Source organism: Schistocerca serialis, chromosome 6 (assembly GCF_023864345.2).
Source record: "Schistocerca serialis cubense isolate TAMUIC-IGC-003099 chromosome 6, iqSchSeri2.2, whole genome shotgun sequence".
In the NCBI taxonomy this organism is placed as follows: Eukaryota; Metazoa; Arthropoda; class Insecta; order Orthoptera; family Acrididae; genus Schistocerca; species Schistocerca serialis.
The window spans coordinates 333,474,615-333,499,362 of record NC_064643.1 but is presented as its reverse complement, the minus strand read 5'-3'; the positions used below and the strand labels follow the sequence as shown (position 1 = coordinate 333,499,362).

Below are 24,748 nucleotides of genomic sequence, written 5' to 3'. Positions count from 1 at the left end.
AGAAATCTGAGAATGGTAAGAAATTACATCACACTTATTCATTAAGTATAAACTGAAGTTTCAGATTAATAATATCTGTTGATTTTGGGTACTTGGTGAAACTTTATTACATGGGAAAAAACACTTACTTGGCCTTGGTTTCACTAATTACTTATTTTTACAAAAATAAACAATTATTAAAACAAATAGCAAATAAGTGTGATTAATAATTAAATTAATTAATAATTAATAATTTTTTCACCTTATAAAGTAATACACAGGAAATTTCTTATATTTGCGAGAGAATTTGATTTGGCTATACAACAATGAAACTAGTGTGCAAGTTTCGCTATTTGAGAAGCAAGCTAACCGACAACAGCAAAAGTAAAGAGATATATTGGGGAGGATCAGAAAGTAATGCACAATAACTTTTTTCTCCCCTAGTATTGCAGCTGGAATCTTGAAATTCAATGATGATATAGTTTGTGCTACAGAGGGTGTTTTATTTTCATGTGGAGCTCTGGCGAGAGAAGCCTGAACTACGAAACAAACACGGCACACATATAATCAACTTGTGATGAGCAGCGAATTGTAGTTCACTACTTGTGGGCCAGAGGATGTAAACCAAGGAAATTCACAGGGACATGCATGGAATGTATGGGGACGACTGGATCATAGCAATGTCTCCAGGTGATGTGCATCTTCAAAGAGGGCCATGTGAACCTTAGTGATTTGCCATGCTCTGGGTGGCTGGTAACAGCTTTAACTCCGCAGAATGTTGGAGCCACTGACACAGCAATTTTGAATAACCAGTATGTGCAACTGCAAACCTTATCACAGCAGCTCAACATTTCCTACGGTACAGTGGACGATGTTGTTCATAACACATTGAAGTGTTGTAAAGTTAGTGCTCACTGGATGCCTAAGAACCAGACAGACAACCACAAGGGCCAACAAATGGTGACAAGCTTGGATCACTTAACACGTTATGTTACAGATGGTCACAACTTTCTGAAAGGAATCATCTCTGGTGGTAAGTCGTGGGTGCACAACTGCAAGCCCGAAACCAAGCAGGCCTCATATATATATATATATATCTTTAAATATGTCTGCTTGTGTCTGTATATGTGTGGATGGATATGTGTGTGTGTGCGAGTGTATACCCGTCCTTTTTTCCCCCTAAGGTAAGTCTTTCCGCTCCCGGGATTGGAATGACTCCTTACCCTCTCCCTTAAAACCCACATCCTTTCGTCTTTCTCTCTCCTTCCCTCTTTCCTGATGAGGCAACAGTTTGTTGCGAAAGCTTGAATTTTGTGTCTATGTTTGTGTTTGTTTGTGTGTCTATTGACCTGCCAGCGCTTTCGTTCGGTAAGTCACATCATCTTTGTTTTTAGATATATTTTTCCCACATGGAATGTTTCCCTCTCTCTCTCTCTCTCTCTCTCTCTCTCATATATATATATATATATATATATATATATATATATATATATATATATAAAGATGAGGTGACTTACCGAACAAAAGCGCTGGCAGGTCGATAGACACACAAACAAACACAAACACACACACAAAATTCAAGCTTTCGCAACAAACTGTTGCCTCATCAGGAAAGAGGGAAGGAGAGGGGAAGACGAAAGGAAGTGGGTTTTAAGGGAGAGGGTAAGGAGTCATTCCAATCCCGGGAGCGGAAAGACTTACCTTAGGGGGAAAAAAGGACAGGTATACACTCGCACACACGCACATATCCATCCACACATACATTATATAATATAATTTTTCCCACGTGGAATGTTTCCTTCCATTATATATATATATATATGACTCAACCTGCTAGGAAAATGCTTGTGACAGTGTTCTGCGATAGTCATGGTGTGTTACTGGTGGACTTGAAGAAATGGTAACATTGTGAATGCTGCAGACTAGATTAAAACTTTGGCTAAGTTGCATCATGTCCTTTGTGTCAAACGCCACAATGTTAATGCTGTTGGTGTTAAACTTCTTCATGACAATGCTCACCCTCATGTTGCTGCTGCTGTTCACAAGAAAATCACCAAATTTGGGTGGACAGTGCTCTAGCATCCACCTTACAATCCAGACAGACTTTCATCTGTTTGGTCCCATGAAGACATTCTTGGCTGGCTAACACTTTGCAACAAATGTGGTAGTGAAATCAGCAGTCCGCAGATGGCTATACTCCAACCAAATGGACATCTACAAACAGGGCATATTGAAACTGGTACCATAATAGGAGAAACCTGTCGAGAGAGTTGGTGACTATATAGAAAAGTAGGTAGAAGATGAAGGTTTATGTCTGATATTTTTTTGTTTTGTTACCTATTAAACTTTTTGGTAATAAAATTATTGTGTGTTACTTTCCGATCTTCCCTCACAAAATGTAAACTGGCAATAACAAGAAAAAGACTATGTGAAAAAGAGAAATACATTATTGGTGAATACAAATTTAGGTATTATAACAATTTTTCTGAAAGCTTTTGCATGGAACCTAGCCTTAAGTGAAAATGGACTATGGCCAATAAACAGTAATGGCAAGAATAGAAACAAAGCCTTGAAGCAGTATTTTGTGGAAAAATGCCAAAGATTAGATGAGAAAATAGTAACTGATGATGAGCTATTAAACTGAATTGGAGAGAAAAGCAATTTATGGCACAACTTAGCTGAAAGAAAGGACATGATGATAGGACACATCCTGAGGGATCATCGAACATTTAATTTTGTAATGGAGGAAATTTTATAACATAAAAATTGTAGGGGAGACCAAGATTTGAGTACAGTAAGCAGACTGGATGTAGGTTGAACTAGTTACATAGATATGAAGACTTTCACACTATTATTCAATTGCATAATTGTTGTACAAGAAAAAGTTACAGTTATGCATATAAAAATGGAGTTTATGAGAATTGTAACAGTGAAGTAACAAAGTAAAATGAATAAGTTGCACACTTGCAGTTCATAGTCCATGCCTTAGGAAGAGACATTGATGCACTTTAGAACAAAAACCGGGAACTATAATCAAAGCAAGAACGAAGTGAAGAGACGCAAGGCAACAGAAATAAATCATCTAAGAAGAAGGAAGTGATGCACAAAGGTAGGACTTTAGCTGAAAAAAGGCCAACAAAATTCGCAAAAGCAGGTACATTTTTGGATAAAAACAGGTATATGTTTTGCAATCAAGTATGTAAGAACTGTGCAAATGATCAATAACTTTCAAAAATAAATGATTTGAAATGAGCAAGCATTCTGGAAAAAAAGATAATCAGGGATCATCAAACTGCAAATCTATATAAAAATCATTATAAACAAGGCCCTAAGCTAAGTGACATCACTTACAGACCTTATTTAAAATAAATAAAACAAACTGACCCTGGCTAAAAAGCTTGCTTGTAAACATTGCAAAGAAGGTGCTCCCAGCAAATGTGAAGCTGTACAGGAAGTGTCAATCAAGAAAATTCCCGAAACTTAACACAAGATGCAGTAGGGGACACAGAATAAGTAAATGATTCCTTCCTAACCTGTGAGTGATATGAAAAACAAAATCAAGAAAAATGAGACTTATGCATTAGACCTGCTTGGTGCCAAGCAACATAGGTGGGATGCCTTCCACTGGAATGTTGTCATCCCCAAGGAGATAATAAAAGCTGTGTCAAAGTTCTCTAACTTCAGAAGTACAAACTCTTATTGGTTCTCAGTTTATTTAACTAAAACAGAAAAAACAATACACCTTATCTATCAACCTCATTCTTTAATTTTTAATAGGCCTATATTTTTAGAATCTGATCCACATAAAACTGCTAAAGCGATGACAATCTTTAAAAAAACTACATAAGCTTCTGGCCCAAAACTATCACTCATGTACAATTTGCTAAGTAGCTATTTTGAAAAGCATAATTTCCTCTCCAACAGTCAGTTTGGATTCCAAGATGGGGAAAATATGAGGTCTGTTCAAAAAATTCCAGAACATTCGTAATTTCGCACCAATGGTGTGTTGGAGCAAAATGTGGCTAGCATCCCTGCACATGCCTGTGTTTAATGTGTAACTGCCAGGAAGTTCCATCATTGTATGCTTGTTACTTATTGTTTCGTGCTGTATTGAGTAGAGCACTGTGTAACACAATCTGTGAATTCTGAGATGGCAGATATAGAGGAACAATGTGTCTGCATTAAATTTTGCGTGAAACTCAAGAAAAATCTTCACAGACACACACCAAATGATGCAGGAAGCCTACAGTGATGAGTGCTTAAGCCATACCTGGTGTTATGAATAGTTCACACCGTTAAAAATGGCCGGACGGAAGTTTAAGATGACGCTCGTTCAGGAATGCCCTTCGACATCTATTGACAACGCTCATGCCAGGAACCTCAACAAAATGGTGCTTGCCAATTGAAGACTGACTGTTCAAGACATTTCAGTTATCATGTCATGATCCTGACACAGCATCTTGGAATCCATCATGTTACCACCAAGTTCGTCCCATGGCTCACGAGTCTAGTCCACAAAGACCTTCGCCTTGAATTTTGTGAAGAGCTTTTGGACTGTTCAAATGGGAACAAGCTGTTCCTTCAGAGAATTGTAACTGGTGATGAGATGTGGGTCTACAGTTATGACATTGAGACCAAGGTTCAATCTTCACAATGCTTTTTAAACGATTGTCCAAGACCAAAAAAGGGTCGTTAGGTCAGCCATGCTAATAGTTTTCTTTGACTTTGAAGGATTAGTCCACCATGAATTTGTTACACAGATACAAAAACAGTTAATCGATTGTACTATCAGGACGTGTTGCGAAGCATGCGAGAAAATGTGAAAAGGAAACAGCTTGAAATGTGGTGCATTACAATAATACATCCCTGTTGATGCATGACTATTACACAAAGAAACAAAATCACTGTGCTGTGTCATCCTCTGTGCTCTCCAAACCTGGCCCCAGACTCTTTTTTTTAATTCCAATATTGAAAACCCCATTGAAAGAACAAAGATTTGCAACGACAGACAAGATACAAGAAAATTCGTGTGATCCAGCAAGAGGCGGAAATGGTGTTGGAAGCAGGGAGATTATTTTGAAGGAAACCATGCACAATAAGCAAATGGTAACCATAGAAAAACTTTGTGGCCAAAGTTCCAAAATTTGTTGAACAGACCTTGTACTACCACTGCTGTCACTGAAGTAGTTAACTGTATGCTAAATGCATATGAAAATAAGGATCTAAGCTCTGTTGTACTATGTGATCTCAGCAGTCTTTGACTGTATACTCCTTAACACTCTACTAGCAAAACAGGAATTTTACAGCATATACAACATAGCTTAAGTACTATTTAAGTAACAAGAGACAGTTCTTCTCAGTTAAAAACAGATGCTCTTCACTGAAGGGGGCTTGGACTCAGTGCCATAGGCTCAGTCCTTGGTCCATTTCTGTTCGTCATTACTACTAATAATTTATCTTATCCTGTAGGAACTAATTCAGTAGCATGTTATGAAGATGACAGGGCATTGCTGAATATGCAGCACATACACCACAGAATTGCAATAGGCAATATGAAAAAAATTAGAATTAGAAGTGAAGTGGGTTTCATCTAATGAACTCGTTGTGGTAATCCTGCTAAAACACATGAACCAATTCTGGGATTTTAGTCACCTAATGAACTCGTTGTGGTAATCCTGCTAAAACACAAGAACTAATTCTGGGATTTTAGTCATGTCTGCAAGCATGGAAACTGAAAAACACAGCCACTAATGAGCATATTAAGGAGGCATCTATTGGCCTATTTCAGTCACACATTCCCTACAGCATACTGACATGGAGACATGTTAGTGAAATTCTGAAAATTAAAAAAAAGTTATCACAATAATGAGCAAAGTGAAACCTAACGAGCACGAGCAATCCCTCTTTATCAACCTCAAGATACTGACTGCTGTAAACCCATATATCTATGTGGCACTGCTTTATGTCACAAGCAAGTTACATGTGTTCAGTACTAAAGAGAATATACTACAGACAACTTCAATATATTGAGAAACTGACTGACAAAGACCACATACACAAATACAGTAACATGTTTAAATCCTTTTAATAAGCTTCCAATACATGTTTGGTCCTTGCCCTGTGATATTCTCAAAATTAAGATTTATGATTGATTACTAAAACACCTATTTTACAAGATAGCAGGACTATTTGAAATAAACTTTACTGGCACTAATTTTTATAATCTTTCTAAGAGAAGTAGAATTAAATTGTAAGAACTTCTCCTTAACAGTTCTTTATTAATTGCATATTTAATATACAGACCTATTCTGCTGAAAGAATAAAAAATTGTATTCAACAACAGACTAGGGAGGAGAGTTGCAACAAAACTGTCTTTGGACTCTCATTGAATCCTCAGAGTTTAGCTGGGTTTAATACTATTTCTTTGATGAGAAATAATAGTCACATGCAATACATAAAAACAATAATTTTAGTAAGAATTTCCAACATATGTTCACGTGCTTTGCAAAAATGCTGGATGAGGAGTACTTTGGGCAGCTGTACAAAACTGAAGAGAAAAATAATAAAATTATATAACCATCAAAATTACCAAATAATTTAACTATGGAGCTGTATTTGGTATAATGCTGATGTTTTGGCATAGCTGAGAGGCTATTTTCAGCCATTATTGTTGTCAGCAAATGAGTAGCAGAGTTTCGTAATAAAAATTTGTGAACAGACATTTGAGCTGGGTTTTTGAAATATTACTCTAGAAAGGTATGCCAGATCACACACCATACTTTTATATGATCTGGGAAGACATGACGCATATGCAACCTGCAATCTGGAGTAGCCTGAAAAATGCAACTCAACAAGCTGGTACTGTAATTGAGGCAGTGGACTCTTATATGTTACGACCAGTATTCACAGACCACAGCTGATTATCTCCTCCATCCATGTGCAACTGAGCTATTACTAGGTACTGGAAAGTTTCAGTTTTACAAATCTGTGATTACACATGATTACACCAGCAATTGGCTACAAAATGGAGTACTTGTAGTTTAACTGTGTGACTTATTTTAATCAATCATCAATTAAACTTACATACAACGTGTTTTTGAAGACGGTAATTATAAGAATCTCTCCAGGAAACACCACCTTATCGTAACACTGACTGTGCGGGCAGTGAGGTTTGCATATTCTTGTGAAGCTGAGGGCTATACCAGCTGTAGTACAGTTGCTGGCAGGGTCTCACTTGTCAGAACATCTCAATGGATGAACAAGGCCTCATTTCTTCCCACATTCAGTCCCACTGTTCTTCCCCAGTTCCCTGGGTATGCAACCCAAGGTATGATCAATCCCTGCAGAGAGGTACATGGCACATGGGAAGGTGCGTCTTGAACAGAGTCTCAGGGATACCAGGTGACCTTCCTGAGTGATTAAAATCACACCGTGAGTGGCTTCAATGGTGTTGGCCTGATATATCACCAGTTCTCGTGGGACCAAACTGGAAAACACAGAAAACAATACAAAAACTGAAGGATCTGATGAAGCCTCAAATCCGTAAGCATCAGAGGTGGAACTGGTGGAAGCCATTTTTGCAACTGGATCAGGCGATAGACCAGTTCGAGAAGTGGAAAACATCACTGAGAAGTTGAAGCAGGCCAAGTACAAATTCTTGTTTGGGTCTCAGAGGAAAGAACCTACCAGCAAAAAGGAAGGATTGAATGGCTTCCTATATATAAATGGAAGGAATGAAAAGATCACAAACCTAAGACCTTGTGAAGTCCTCTGACTTTGTAGAGCAGTTTATTTTTTCTAGCTTTTACTTCGTTGTGATGCTGCAGCTAGCAGAAGTAATTCACTTCCTTAAGCAGGACCAGAAGACACAACAGTACTGAGTGAGACACTGGTTCCTATGCAGGCATTGGTAATGGATGGACCACATGGAGTAGTAGTAAATCATTAGAGTGAGAAGAAGTAGGAGGCATGAGAATGAATCTTGCTTGGTGATCAGTACATGGGGGAACCACATACATTCATGCACAGAACTAATAATTATCTTCATTAAATATTAGTTGTGAAAGCCCATGCTTTTGCCACAGCAAATATTAGGAGGAGCCTACATGTCATCAGAGCTTTAATATGACAATATCACTATGCAGCAAACCAGTTAACAAATGAACATTGTTAAGCTACTGATGATATACAAATAGCTATCAAGTTTCAAGGAGTATACAAGAGATTTTGGCTGCACACCAATCCCACCAGTTGGTGATAGGAAAGAGTCCGAGTCTGTCTTTCTGAAATAGTCAGTTTCATCATGCTCTCAAAGTTCATTAACTTTTTGAGATGAATGATTTCAGATTATTTAACTGAAACTGTTTTACTGTGTTTGCTAATAAGTGCTCCATTAAGGCATCCCGGGACTTATTTCCAGTGGATTAGCTACCTGTACTTCCACTTATAATCACAGACTGCCCGATTGCAGCTTCTAAGGAATATAACGTACTACAGGAGTCGCTCTGAGGGACAATATGAATGACAGATTCACTGAAAACAGGTAGGAGGAAATCCTACTGCTGATTCATTATGATAATCCAGAAAACTGTTAACTTGCACAGTCTTGAGTGGAAAGGCATTGCCAGTTATACTGTACGTTACTTATACCACTTTCTATAGACTCATGGTCAAACTGAAAAGCTTTACAGAGTTTTAGTACAATGAGAGGATTTTGCAACCAGAAAAAAAAAAAAAAAAAAAAAAAAAAAAAAAAAAAAAAAAAAAAAAAAACATGTCAAAGCGAAGGGGATATATAGAAGGTTTCCAATTCAAAGACAGGGAACAAGACAACAGGGGGAAGTGTCTAGATCTCCCTCTTTGCAGGACAATCAGATCTTGTAAAAGCCAAGGCAAGAAACAGAGAAACAGACCTGTAGTACTGCAGTCTAGTTATTTAAGATTGTTGTTATCCAAGAGGGATATCCACTGATCGACATCACCTTGCAGCAGCAGAAGGAGCTAGTTCAGCTGCCTTTCTTGGAAAGAGGGGGGCACAAGTATAGGTCCTAGATTCAGGAGGGCCTATCTGGACAAAGGTACTCTATCTTTGTTTGTGAGAGGATGGAAACAGATGGAGCCTAGATATCCCCTTTGGAGGAACTGCTGGTCAAGACAGCAGCTGAACTCTTCAAGAATGCAAAGATATCAATTTGGCTGCCAAACGTCCTTAAGGCTGTTCCTCCAAAGATCTTACAGAACCAAATGCACTTGAGAGTAATCAACCACAAGGTTATATCAGATGGTCAATCTCTTGTGGTGGAAGTCAGTAAGGAATCACAAGGACAATGTCACAGTAGCACCTGAAACTGCATTTAGGGTTCACACAGGTTACTATCAGAGTAATGAAGGACTTCGGAAGAGACCATGGAAGCAAGTTGGCAACACATTATGGGGCAACTGCAGCCTTGATTCATCTTCTGGCAAGACAAAGTGGATATGGTCTCGATTCAGGAACTGTATTTATATAAAGGGGGCTGGATCAGGCCTTGGAGGAACTGGAGGTAAATTGACTTAATATATAATAGAGGGAAACATTCCACATGGGAAAAATATATCTAAAAACAAAGATGATGTAACTTACCAAACGAAAGCATTGGTATGTTGATAGACACACAAACACACACACTAAATTCAAGCTTTCGCAACCCACGGTTGCTTCATCAGGAAAGAGGGACGGAGAGGGAAAAACAAAAGGATGTGGGTTTTAAGGGAGAGGGTAAGGAGTCATTCCAATCCCAGGAGCGGAAAGACTTACCTTAGGGGGAAAAAAGGACAGGTATACACTCGCGCACACACACATATCCATCCACACATATACAGACACAAGCAGACATATCATGTCCCTTAATCCTTCTTGAAAAACCTTAATCCTACTCCCAACATCACCACAGCTGAAGCCCAGGCTATCCGTGATCTGAAGGCTGACTGATCCATCATCATTCTTCCAGCGGACAAGGGTTCCACGACCAGGGTACTTGCTCATCGGGAGTATGTGGCTGAGGGACTGCATCAGCTTTCAGACAACACTACATACAAAGTTTGCCAAGGTAATCCCATTCCTGATGTCCAGGAGGAGCTTCAAGGAATCCTCAGAACCTTAAGCCCCCTACAAAACCTTTCACCTGACTCCATCAACCTCCTGACCCCACTGACACCCCGCACCCCTACCTTCTACCTACTTCCTAAAATTCACAAACCCAATCATCCTGCCCACCCCATTGTAGCTGGTTACCAAGCCCCCACAGAACGTATCTCTGCCTACATAGATCAACACCTTCAACACATTACATGCATTCTCCCATCCTTCATCAAAGACACCAACCACTTTCTCGAACGCCTGGAATCCTTACCCAATCTGTTACCCCCAGAAACCATCCTTGAAACCATTGATGCCACTTCCTTATACACAAATATTTCACACATCCAGGGCCTCGCTGCAATGGAGCACTTCCTTTCACGCCGATCACCTGCCACCCTACCTAAAACCTCTTTCCTCATTACCTTAGCCAGCTTCATCCTGACTCACAACTTCTTCACTTTCGAAGGCCAGACATACCAACAATTAAAGGGAACAGCCATGGGTACCAGGATGGCCCCCTCGTACGCCAACCTATTTATGGGTCGCTTAGAGGAAGCCTTCTTGGTTTCCCAGGCCTGCCAACCCAAAGTTTGGTACAGATTTATTGATGACATCTTCATGATCTGGACTCACAGTGAAGAAGAACTCCAGAATTTCCTCTCCAACCTCAACTCCTTTGGTTCCATCAGATTCACCTGGTCCTACTCCAAATCCCATGCCACTTTCCTTGACATTGACCTCCATCTGACCGATGGCCAGCTTCACACATCCGTCCACATCAAACCCATCAACAAGCAACAGTACCTCCATTATGACAGCTGCCACCCATTCCATATCAAATGGTCCCTTCCCTACAGCCTACGTGGCAAATGAATCTGCTCCAGTCCTGAATCCCTGAACCATTACACCAACAACCTGAAAACAGCTTTCGCATCCCGCAACTACCCTCCCAACCTGGTACAGAAGCAAATAACCAGAGCCACTTCCTCATCCCCTAAAACCCAGAACCTCCCACAGAAGAACCCCAAAAGTGCCCCACTTGTGACAGGACACTTTCCGGGACTGGATCAGACTCTGAATGTGGTTCTCCAGCAGGGATATGACTTCCTCAAATCCTGCCCTGAAATGAGATCCATCCCTCATGAAATCCTCCCTACTCCACCAGAGTGTCTCTCCACCGTCCACCTAACCTTCGTAACCTCTTGGTTCTCCCTATGAAATTGCCAAACCACCTCCCCTACCCTCTGGCTCCTACCCTTGTAACGGCCCCCGGTGTAAAACCTGTCCTATGCACCCTCCCACCACCACCTACTCCAGTCCTGTAACCCGGAAGGTGTACACGATCAAAGGCAGAGCCACGTGTGAAAGCACCCGTGTGATTTACCAACTGACCTGCCTACACTGCGAAGCTTTCTATGTGGGAATGACCAGCAACAAACTGTCCATTCGCATGAACGGACACAGGCAGATAGTGTTTGTTGGTAATGAGGATCACCCTGTGGCTAAACATGCCTTGGTGCACGGCCAGCACATCTTGGCACAGTGTTACACCGTCCGGGTTATCTGGATACTTCCCACTAACACCAACCTATCAGAACTCCGGAGATGGGAACTTGCCATTCAACATATCCTCTCTTCCCGTTACCCACCATGCCTCAATTTCTGCTAATTTCGAGTTGCCGCTGCTCATACCTCACCTGTCATTCAACAACATCTTTGCCTCTGTACTTCTGCCTCAACTGACATCTCTGCCCAAACTCTTTGCCTTTACATATGTCTGCTTGTGTCTGTATATGTGCGGATGGATATATGTGTGTGTGTGTGTGTGTGTGTGTGTGTGTGTGTGTGTGTGTGTGTGTGTGTGTGTGTGTGTGTGTGCGCGCGCGCGCGCGCGCGCGCGTGCGCGAGTGTATACCTGTCCCTTTCTCCCCCTAAGGTAAGTCTTTCCGCTCCCAGGATTAGAATGACTCCTTACCCCTCTCCCTTAAAACCCACATCCTTTCGTCTTTCCCTCTCCTTCCCTCTTTCCTGATGAAGCAACTGTTGTTTGCGAAAGCTTGAATTGTGTGTGTGTGTGTGTGTGTGTGTGTGTGTTTGTTTGTTAGTGTCCCTATCAACATACCAATGCTTTCCAAACGAAAGCGTTGGTATGTTGATAGACACACAAACAAACACACACACAAAATTCAAGCTTTCGCAACCCACAGTTGCTTTATCAGGAAAGAAGGAAGGAGAGGGAAAGACGAAAGGATGTGGGTTTTAAGGGAGACAGCACTCCACCTTTGAAGGAAGTGAAGAGACAATAGACAGCTACTCACAGGTGAATGAACAACTGTTGGTTGTGGTGCCAATACCCACAACCTGGAGTGGGGAAGCAGTGGCACTAACAGCAGAGGTGAGTACATACTTGAATGCCAATTGAAGAGCAATACAGATTTTGAATAGGGGTAGGGAACATAACTTCAGGAACAGAAGATGAGAAGAAGTTCTTGACACAACTTTTGGGTTCATCTTAATAGGTAGTTGCACCAAATAAAGGGATGTTGTGACAGTGCCATCTTTAACTGACCACATGTAAAGTTGAAATGGATGTTCAACAGACCATGGCGTATAGGAATCCTAGGAAAACAGACTGGGTCCCATATAGGAGGGACCTAAACATGAGCGTATCTGAAGTGAAAACTTTGACAAGATATCCAGTAGATGTAGAGGATATAGCAGATGAAGTGACATCTGCCATTATGATCTCATACTTAGAAAACTGCCTGATCCCCAAGAAGTGCACAACAGGAATGTACCATGATAGAACAATAATCTGAAATTGCAAAGGAAGTAGGTAAGGAGACAACTCTTCAATAAGAAAAGGACAATGGACAAAATATCAGGAAATGCTTGGCAAATACAACCTTATTATTAAGCAGGAGAAACTTTCATCCGAGAAGGTATTCTGCTACTACGGCCAGACTTCATAAAATCCTCACAAGAACACCGACAAATGCAGAAGGCACTCTACTAAGCAAGAAAGGAAGGTGCATGGTACATATACAACAGCACATGAGATGCTGGATGTGCTCCTCAAGACTCACTTCCCTCAATGCACTCTGGTAGATAACATAGACCAAGATTCAGTCCCTTGAGGTACTTGTTTACAGGAAACCAAAACAACAAATGAGAATCTACCACAGAATGTGCTGATTTCAAATAAATCCTGTGGACATTGGAAACATTTCAACCATTCAAGTCACTTAGTACAGACAGAATCTTTCTGGCTCTGCTGCAACAAGGAGACAGATTAATCCCATGCAGACTGTTCAAAGTCAACCTAACAGCTGGAGCCATTCCTAGTGCTTGGAGGGCTGTGGAGGTTGTTTTCATTTATAAGCCTGGAAGAGATGATCAAGACTGTGGATATGAGACCAAACAGTCTGTCCTCTTTTCTCTTTAAGACATTAGAACAATTGATTAATGTGCACATTATGGAAAAGAAGGTTAACTGAGGTTTCTTTACAGGAAAACCAACACAGTTATCAACCAGGCAAATCATGTGAAACAGTACTTCACTTGTTGGGAAGATGGAAAAAGTTCTACATCATCAGGAAATTGCTCTCTGCCTCTTCCTGAATGTTGAGGGGGCTTTCAGCAATATGACCTTCAAATCCACGATTAGAGCTGCAGAACATGGCATGGACTAACACCATGCTGAGCAGACGAAAGGTAGAAGCCACCAAAATGAAAGAGAAAATGGTGATCATCACTACTGAAGGATGTCCGCAAGGAGAGGTTTTGATCCCACCATTGTGGAACCTAGTGGTGAATGAACTCATCGAATAGTTAAATACTAGAGGCTACTTTTGCCAAGGATATCAGATGATTTACTCTCAGTAATACTCAGCAAATTTGCAAGTAGTCCGAACAATGGCACAATGCCCTCTGAACATTATAAAACTGGTGCAGGAAATAGGATCTAAGGGACAGTTCCAGGAAAACTGTTTTACTACTGTTGACGAGGAAGAATATCCAGGACATATACTGGAATCTTATGTTCTTCGATGAAACTCTACCAGCAGAAAGGGTAGTGAAGTACCTAGGAGTAATCCTGTATGTGAAACTATCATGGACCCCTCATATGGAGAACATATGCTCCAAGGCGAAAGGTGCTCTTATGTGCACTAGAAGGCCTTGTGGTCAAAACTATAATCTAAGACTCAGGAGTATGTACTGTAATAAGACCTGTGGTAATTTATGGGGCTATAGTGTGGTGGAATAAAGTAGAACAAAAAGTGGCTGCTCAGAGGCTCGGGAAGGTGCAGAGACTGCCCTGCTTAGCCATAGCAGGCGAAATTAACAGCACACAATCTGCTGGGATGGAGATCATGCTTGACATCCCCCATTATAGCTTTGGCTTACAATGGAGGCAGCAGTAAAGGTATACAGGTCAAAAACAGGAAATAACTGGGAATCTTTGGGATAGCCAGAACTCCACACCAATATAATTAATGTGGTAAATACAGGAATGGTCAGGTATATACTGGCTGATCATACAATAACTTCCAGCTGCTTCAATAAACCTTTCAAGGTAACAATTGGAAGTAGGGAGTAGTGAAAAAATTAACCATGATTCTGTTCAGGAGACAGTCTGGTTTACTGATGGGTCAAAATCAGATGAAGGTGGGGAAGGGGTACATGGGGTACGGCTTTCACAAGACACAGCAATCTCTCTTGGCAAGCTGGCCATGGCAGTCCAAATGGAGATATTTGCTATCACAGTGTGCACAGAGGAGAATCTGTGTAGGTGCTGGAAGTATTGTGGCATCTACATTCATTCAGGCAGCCAAGCAGCTCTGAAATCTCCATGAACCCATGCAATGAGATCGAAGATCGCTGCAAAATCCGATGAGGCCCTTGTGAGGATAGGGGAAAGTAACAGGGTAAACCTGCAGTGGATCCCAAGTCACTCAGAAATTAGTGGCAATGAAAAAGCTGATGGGCCGGACAGGACAGGAGTAACGACTCCTTTTGTTTGACTGGAACCTGTTCTAACCATCACTAAGGCGGTGGTAAAATCAAAACTCCATAGCTGGATCAGTAGGCAGCATGCAGAATATTGGACTAAGGTCCAAAAACAATGTTAGGACTGATGATTGAATATGGGAACTTTAAAAATACCTGCAGATAATGGGTATAGAGAAGGAAGTTCCTAAGTGTAAACAATGTGGTGAGGGGACCGAAACTGCATCATATTTAATCTTCCAATGCAAAGCATTTGAGGCCAAAAGACACAAAATATTCGGATCACTAATCCCTGTGTCTGATAAAGAACTAGAAAAGGGTCTCCTACCACTTTTTAAGAATAACGGCTAGCTTTGCTAGAATCATAGGGAGAAAAACTGCACAATAAACTCAGTTTTGATGTGGGTGATTGCAGGCTAAGGCCACTGTTGTTTTGTCTCCCTGCGCACACCAAAAATCAAAATAATATAAATGAAAATTGAAGAATACTAGTCCTCCTCATATAATTCTACACTTAAATCTATACTCCTGTAAGTCAACCTACGGTGGGTGGTGGAGAGAATTTCATATACCACTGTCACTTTACCCCTTTCCTGCTTCAATCACAGTGGTGCAAGGGAAGAATGACAGTTGGTTGAAGTTAAGAAGTCATAAACTGTTGGATACTTCCCTGTGGTATTCTGCAACAATACCGTAAAACATAAAAATGCTATTCAAGGATTTCTGTGGGTCATGCTTAACTCACTTAATTGTATTTTTCTTCATTGCATAAACAATGGGGGTGGGGGTGGGGGGGGGGGGGGTGGTATCAACTGATCATTTCATTTAAGCTTACCTTTCCAGAAGCTGGCATCCACAGAACAAGATCAGGGAAGCCCCGGCGACAGCTGTGAAAGTTTTTCACTAGTCGTTCACATACAACTGCCAGCAGTTGTCCTCCCATGCATCTCACAAGTCCCTGTAACAGTTAATCAATGGATCAAATTACATACTGTACAGTCTTCTAGCAGAGGTTAATTGACAGTGTACTGTGAGGTAGCAATGGTACTCCTGTTAGCTATTGCAAACACACATTGTTTATATCGTCACCTCCCTAAATAGCTTACTATGTAGTTATTTTAAATGCACACAAGTCTGAACTGAAGAAAGTAAGAGGAAGTCTTACTGAGATCTGCAGCCTGAGCTTTGCAACAATATTGACAGTGATCAGGTGACAAGAAAGTTAAGTAAACTCAAGTTATATCAGCCAAAACTACAAACCGACAGGTATCTCCTACTCATTTTAAACATGCCAAAAAATGTGAGATTCTTATTTCAAGGCTTGCTCACAAAATTTTCTTAATCATGAGCCGTAGAAAAAAGAAAGAGGGAAGGAGGCATTAATCTGAGTAGATCATGTGACTCCAAGCAAGTTAGATCAGTATTCAAGAAACTGGACTCATTTAGTGAGAGTAGTTTAAATATTCATTTGGTTACCCAGATTTAGAGCTCTCTATACCAATTCACATACATACTGGGACTGTATCTTCAACAAAGCCATGGTTGATTTTTCTATCCTAATCTTTCCAATGCTTTTAGTGTTCTACCTGTAACGACATTGCCATCAAACAGGATTTTATACTTTGGTTCCAACTCTTATGTGTTACTTCATTATTTCCTCTCTCTTTGTACGTTATGGAAATTTGAAAATTCTGAGCAGGAGAGGAGAGAAAGACATTTGCCATGTTGTCTTCCATACTCTCACACTAGTAACTGCATTAAATATTGAAGTGGACTCATTAAAGCATTGCTGTGGGGAAGGCACAGGATGACAGGTCACTATTCACTGACAAATTTTTAAAATGAAGTCATTCAGCAAAGCATGTTTTTTAACAAACATGTGCAGAACCTACAGTGAAGTGTTGTTTTACCTATTAGCATTTGCTACTGGATGATTTCACTGGTAATTTATTAAATTATAAGAGAAGGTATCAACAGCACTGATAAGCAGATCATTTAGTTTCTATGAAGACATTACACTACTCTAAACCATATGCTAGTGTGGGTAAGTTCATAAATATCAAATAAATGAATGCCAGTTTCAAAATATTATTTTTCATGATAAAAAGTAGGTAACATGCCATTTTACAATACAAACCGTCAACTTATTCACACTGCAGAAATAATTCCAGCTAACAAGACACAGTTTGTCTCTATGTTCTTCATAGCGTTCCCCTACAAAACGTTGCAAATGTGGTTGATCCCATGCTCTAATGTCAGCTAACCGGCGTTCCACAAAATCCTGACGACTACTGTAGAAGTATTCAGTTCCAAGGTCGAGTGGAGCTGTCTGATATGGTGACAGGAATGCATCCGGTACTGGTGTGTCATAAAGAATGTCCCAAAATAATAGTGCAAACAGTGAAGTGACCACACTACCTTCACAATGAAGACCTGAAACAGTAAACAAATGTTAAATATAATATTTTTTATACAAAGTTTTGTTGAAGATGCACCTAAAATTAATCACAGTAAATCACTTTGGTGTAGTCCTGATAATTTGACCAAATTGACACTGAAAATCCATATACAGCAAGTTACTCTCAAGTGTGCAATAACCAGGAGTCTCGGCCAATAAAAAATCCTTCCTAATCCCTAGAAACTGAAACTTTGGCCATCCCATACAACTTTCCCTGACCTTAAAAAGGTCATTATTTTTGAAACTGTACAGTTGTATGTTACTAGAATTCTTTAACATGTGTCGGATGATGAAACTGTGTGAACTTTATCAGACCAATATTGCTTAGTACGTGTGCTGCTTCATGTGAGCAATCTCAGTTCACCGATACCACTTTGTTCAAAAGAAGTCTGAAACAAAAAATGGTTTACAGGACAATCCATCCCTATGCTACATCCACTTCCAGCCCCATGAAGCATGTTGCACAGTAGCCTAACCAGAATTGATGACAGAGTGACAAGACCTGCATCTGCTGAAGCCTGCTGGCAGCAACAACTCATCAATCATGGAGTGATGAGCTGATTCCTGAAATGGAAGTCTACAGTTCTCTTTGATGTCTCAAAACCAAGTGTCTTCTTACACATCCCCCAAACAAGTATCTTCGTCTCTGTCCAATAATCAAGTGCCTTCTAAAATTTTTACATTTTCTCTCTGCCCCAGAGTTTCCCACAAAAGGACTGTGCAAAGCTTCCTCCAATAATGGGAAGAAATGGCCCATGATTAACCAATGGAATTTTAAGAGACTGCATCCACAACCCCACTGAGCAGATAATTTATTTAATCCCCCAATGAGATGCTTTTCTGCATACGAAATTTTGATAATCTGAATCTGAATCCCCCATCTAGCAGATATTTTGTTAGTCACCAATGAACTGCCTTTGCACGTTGTGAGAGAGTATCCGTTGTCCATATGGACTAGTGTGCAGATGACACCATACATCAACAAGAGAAGGAAAAAAACTTTAACAATAACTGGCACATAACTTTCACATGTGAAAGCAGCAAGACAGTTATCTTTCACCCTGTATGGATTCCTGGAGAGCCAGTCACCGAAAAACACACTTACAGACTGTTCTTTGAGCAGAAATACTGGCTCATAAATTATTATTATTATTATTGTTTTATATTCGTCAGATGCACAACACTGTTCCTCAAACTGTGATATTTGAAAGAGTCCCCAGCCGTAAAGGATGAGGACTGCAGTTCTAAAGACCTTGGGTCGCACGCACGGCTGTCTGGTGCCACATTGGACACTGTATTGTGGCTGGCAAGTTCTACCCACTGAACAGAGGAATGGCTGCTCGGGCAGCCATTCCTAGAATTTGACCCATCCCCCAAGGAACACTCCTGCTGCCTGCACGGCTGTCTTCACTGCCTGCTATATGGCTCACCCCCTCCTCTGTGAAGTTGTGCAACTCATTAAAGATGCAGCTAAATAGATAGATGGAAAAAGAGAAATGACATGGGTGTTACATCTACATCTGCTCTCTGCAAACCACTATAAGGTGCATGGTAGAGGGTATGTCACATTTTACCAGTTATTAGTGTTTCTTCCTGTTCCATTCACGTAAGCAGCATAGGAAGAATGATTATTTGAATGTATCTGTGTTTGCAGTAATTATTCTGATCTCCTCACAATCCCTATGTGACTGATACGTAGGGGGTTGCAGTATATTCCTAGAGTAATCATTTAAAGCTGATTCTTGAAACTTTGTTAATAAGCTTTCTCCATATATTCAATACCCCTGTTAGTCCCATCTGGTACGGGTCCAACACACTTGAGCAATATTCTAGAATGAGTCGCACAAGTGATTTGTAAGAAATCTCCTTTGCAGACTGATTGCACTTCCCCAGTATTCTACCAGTAAACAGAAGTCTACCACCTGCTTTATCCACGACTGAACTTATGTGATCATTGCATTTCATATCCCTACAAAGTGTTACACCCAGATATTTGTATGAGTTGGCCAACTCCAACAGTGACCCATCGATATTATAGTCATAGGATGCTACATTTTTTTGTTTTGTGAAGTGCAAAATTTTACATTTCTGAACATTTAAAGTAAGAGCCAATCTCTGCACCAGTTTGAAATCTTATCAAGAACTGTCTGAATATTATGCAGCTTCTTGCAGATAGTACTTCATTATAGATAACTGCATCATCTGCAAAAAGGATGATTTTACTATTAATATTGTCTGCAAGGTCATTTATATACAACATTAACAGCAAGGGTCATATCACACTTCCCTGGGGCACACCCGAAGTCACTTCTATATCTGACAATGACTCTCCATCCAAGATAACATGCTGTGAACTCCCACCAAAAAGTCCTCAATCCACTCACAAATTTCACTCGATACCATATATAATTGTACTTTTGACAATAAGTGTAGGTGTGGTACCGAGTCAAATACCATTTGGAAATCGAGAAATACAGCATCTACCTGACTGCCTTGATCCAAAGCTTTCAGTATGTCATGTGAGAAAAGTGAAAGCTGGTTATCACATGACTGATGTTTTCAAAATCAATGCTGGTTGGCATTGAGGAGCTCATTCTGTTCAAGATAACTCATTACAACAAATCAATGTCAAGAATATTGGATGATAGTTCTGTAGATCACTTCTATTGCCCTTCTTGTAGAGGGTGTGACCTGTGCCTTTCTCCAAGAACTGGGCATGGCTTTTTGTTTGAGGTTTCTATAATAGATTGTATTTAGAAGAGGGGCTAACTCAAGTGCAAATTCAATATAGAATTTGACATAGATTCCATAAAGCCCTGGGAGCTTTCTTCAATTTTAACTTAACAATTTCAACTGTTTCTCAACACCACTGACGCTATTACTTATTTCATTCATCTTTTCAGTGGTACGAGGTTTAAATTGGAGCAATTCTCCTGGGTCTTCCATTATAGAGGAACATTTGAAAATTGAGTTAAATATTTCAGCTTTTGCTTTGCTAACCTCAATTTCAGTTCCTGTCTCATTCACTAGATACTGGACACTATCTTTGGTGCCAGTTACAGCCTCTACAGACAACCACAATCTTTTTAGGTTCTGTGAAAGATCACTTGAGAATATTGTGCTACGGTAGTCATTGAAGGCATCATGCATTGCTCTCTTGACAGCCAAATACGTTCCATTCAGCATCTCTCCATCTATACCCCTATGCTTTGTTTTACACCTGTTATGCAGTAATCTCTGTTTCTTTAGAAGTTTTTTTACAGTGAATGTATACCATGGAGGTTACCTCCCATTATAAGCTATTCTACTGGGTACATATCTGTCCAGTGCATGGTCAACTATTCTTTTAAACTTGAGCCAGAGTTCCTCTACATGTTCCCGCCCTGCGCTGAAAGTTTCAAGTTCTTCAATGAGATATGACACTACTGATTTTTTATCTAGGTTACTGAACATATATATCAGTATGTCCACCCCTGATACTAATCTTGTCCAAACAGTCTCACATGCAGCTTCAGTTCCAACCTCAGTGGATTTGAGTTTCTTGTCTACTGTGAAAAATACACTACCTTTATTTCCCATTTGCCCATCCTTTCGATATACACGCATTTTCCTTAAAAATCTCACTGCTGTCAATTTCAGATTTCAACCAGCTTTCTGTACCTAGTATGATGTGAGTTTCATTGCTTTCTATTGATGCTTCAGACTCTGGCACTTAGTTGTGAATGCTTCAGCAGTTTACTATTAAGATTTTAATACTCTCAGCCTTGGGAGGCATTTCTTTCGATCTTACACTGATACTTCTGTGTTTCCTACAGCCATCATTATCTGGACTGGGTGTTAGCGGCCTGGTCTTCACAATCACTGATGTTACTCATGGCCTCGACAAACATATCTCTGTGAATCAGTACAATCATCATATGAATTTCTAAGTTGGTACAATAGCAGTGAAATCTGAAACATAGCAGCCCAACACTAAGATGATGTGTCTCAAACTTGACACATTCAAAATTGTGCTAATAAGAAAAGGTTTGTTTCAATTAGTACTATTACAAATGGTTAGAAACCTGTTAAAAACATTTAACAATTATTTGATTTAATTAATGTAATACTGACAATAATCAAGTTCAGTACCTGTAACTGTTGTTGCATTATTTAATGTGATGTGACAGTTGGAATTAGGCTGTGTGTAATATAGTGTTATTATGTAAAAATCAATGTATTTTATTGAATTTGGTCAATATAGTGAAAATGAATTCTACAGTCATGTTTACATGATTTCTGTTCCTACACGCATAATGGATTCAATTACGAAAACTGCCCTGCAATGAAGCAACAACGATGAGAATCTAAGGTAAGTAGTATCCTCCAGTAAATTGTTCTAAAATTGTGCAGTAATTTCAAAGGTCAGTCAAAATCAAAAGACAGGAAGAACTTACTATTTTTATGTAAATTAAAAAACTGTAAAAGATTTATTATAATCTTTCTCAGAATCTATGACTCTGAGGCAATGTGGTAATTCATATTTATTGCTCTATTTTTTAATTTTGTTTCTAACTTGTAATTGGTCTAGTGTGCTTGTTCCTTTACATGATTAAAACCTAACATTTTTTGTAAATGGTTGGTATAAAAATGGAAATGTCGTGTGGCTAAGGCCTCCCGTCGGGTAGACCGTTCGCCTGGTACAGGTCTTTCAATTTGACGCCACTTCGGCGACCTGCGCGTCGATGGGGATGAAATGATGATGATTAGGACAACACAACACCCAGTCCCTGAGCGGAGAAAATCGCCGACCCAGCCGGGAATCGAACCCGGGCCCTTAGGAATGACAGTCTGTCACGCTGACCACTCAGCTACCGGGGCGGACGTAAATGGTTGGTGATAATTATAGTAAATATTTTGTACATTACCGAGGAGGAGGTTAACAAATTGTAATGCCTTGTCTGTGTCCTTTCCAGTGTAGTAGAAAAATTACATAAATATTCCACTTTCGAGGAATGGTTTTCTTCAGTGGGCATTTTGTAAATTGTTCCTTCTGTAATACAATTCTTAAGCTTTTCTACTGAAACACCTTCATTTCCACATGGCTTTCCTTTTTTCATTCCCTGCATAACTTCATGTAGCTCATTTGGCATTGTTTCCTGAATTTTATTATTTTCATTTCTCACTATCTGTATTTCTGATTCCTCTCTTGAACATTTAAAGCAACCTTTGAATGCATGTACAATTTTTGATAAACCACCTTATTTTTGCATCAACTTACATGTAACCTGTCTCATGAGTTTGTTTCTGTTTTGCTTTGTGTATCTTTTTCTTCATATATGAAAGCTCTATGATCATTCTAAATCCAAAAGTGGTTTAGGACTGTCACATTCCATACATTTTCTCTCTTGTTTGATATACCATTGTTGTTGTTGTTGTGGTCTTCAGTCCTGAGACTGGTTTGATGCAGCTCTCCATGCTACTCTATCTGATATACCATATCCAATTTAATTTTTAGGTCCTTGCTAAGTTCATTTTCTATTGGTTTTCTTCTGTAACAATGTGTTTGGATATGATATGTTGTCACACAAACTGTACATATGAATCCTAAGTTTGTCATTGATTAATCATTTAATTTTTTACTTGCTTTCACTTAAAAACCCCCAATTATCATCTGATAGTGGGATTTACTGTCATTTATGAGCTTCTTAATTCTTTGTAGATGTCTTTCAGCTCATCTTCAGTATGTGGGCATGCTAGTACATAGATTTGAATCATTTCATGTAATACTTTTTGTTGATTTTTAAAATAAGTCTTGCTATACTGCCAAGAGCAGTTAATCGGAATGGACAGTGTCTTGAAAGGAGGATATAAGATGATCATCAACAAAAGCAAAACGAGGATAATGGAATGTAGTCGAATTAAGTCGGGTGATGCTGAGGGAATTAGATTAGGAAATGAGACACTTAAAGTAGTAAAGGAGTTTTGCTATTTGGGGAGCAAAATAACTGATGATGGTTGAAGTAGAGAGGATATAAAATGTAGACTGGCAATGGCAAGGAAAGCATTTCTGAAGAAGAGAAATTTGTTAACATCGAGTATAGATTTAAGTGTCAGGAAGTTGTCTCTGAAAGTATTTGTATTGAGTGTAGCCATGTATGGAAGTGAAACATGGACGATAAATAGTTTGGACAAGAAGAGAACAGAAGCTTTCGAAATGTGGTGCTACAGAAGAATGCTGAAGATTAGATGGGTAGATCACACAACTAATGAGGAGGTATTGAATAGAATTGGGGAGAAGAGGAGTTTGTGGCACAACTTGACAAGAAGGAGGGACCAGTTGGTAGGACATGTTCTGAGTCATCAAGGGATCACCAATTTATCATTGGAGGGCAGCGTGGAGGGTAAAAATCGTAGAGGGAGAACAAGAGATGAATACACTAAGCAGATTCAGAAGGATGTAGGTTGCAGTAAGTACTGGGAGATGAAGAAGCTTGCACAGGTTAGAGTAGCATGGAGAGCTGCATCAAACCAGTCTCAGGACTGAAGACAACAACGACATACTGCCAAGATTCCTTCAATACCTATAACATTGTTTTTAATTTTCTTGTTTACTATAAAACATATATCTGAATTTCTTGCCTGCCCTGGTTACCTGAAATAAAAAAGGGTTATAATTTTCATTAACTATTGTCTTCATTTTTTGGTCATCCTTATGAAAACCATACTATATCCCATTTGCACTTATTTAACTCCTCTTCCAATTATCTTTGGATCCTAAAGTGTCCCGATTTATTGTCCCTCTTGGTAACTTAGAGGGTAAGGGCCAGATTATGAATCCAAAGGACTGGGATGGGATCTTCATCAGTTCTTTAAATGTGACAAGGATCATTCAGAAATTAAGTTTCTCTGTTCTTTTTTTAAGTAAACATATTCAGCCATAAATATGACATATGTGCTATGATGTTACAATTGTGATGGCTGGACAAATCTCAGCTGTTGACAGTGGTGATGGAGCATTGGCTGATAATTGTGGCTCTTATTCTTTCTCTTATCTCTATGAGGTTCAGCCTGTGACAAAGTTTCTTAATGTACAAAACATAGTGCTAATTTAAATTCATTGTCAGCTGTGTTAAATTCAGAGTTAGCTGTGTCAGTTGTATGGACTGAAAGTCATGAGCAAAAAAATGGTGCACTGCTGG

General features: G+C 39.7%; 1 protein-coding gene across 2 annotated transcripts in view; it reads right to left on the bottom strand.

The window, feature by feature from the left end:
- Positions 1-24,748, bottom strand: part of LOC126484577 (fanconi-associated nuclease 1-like) — a 139,678-nt gene that overhangs the window by 6,878 nt on the left and 108,052 nt on the right. For both annotated transcript variants that reach the window (XM_050108138.1, XM_050108139.1), the window contains 2 exons: positions 17,247-17,542; positions 15,945-16,067 (listed from right to left, as the gene is read on the bottom strand). In XM_050108138.1, the coding sequence (XP_049964095.1) occupies positions 15,945-16,067; positions 17,247-17,542 (419 nt within the window). The remainder of the gene's footprint in view (positions 1-15,944; positions 16,068-17,246; positions 17,543-24,748) is intronic.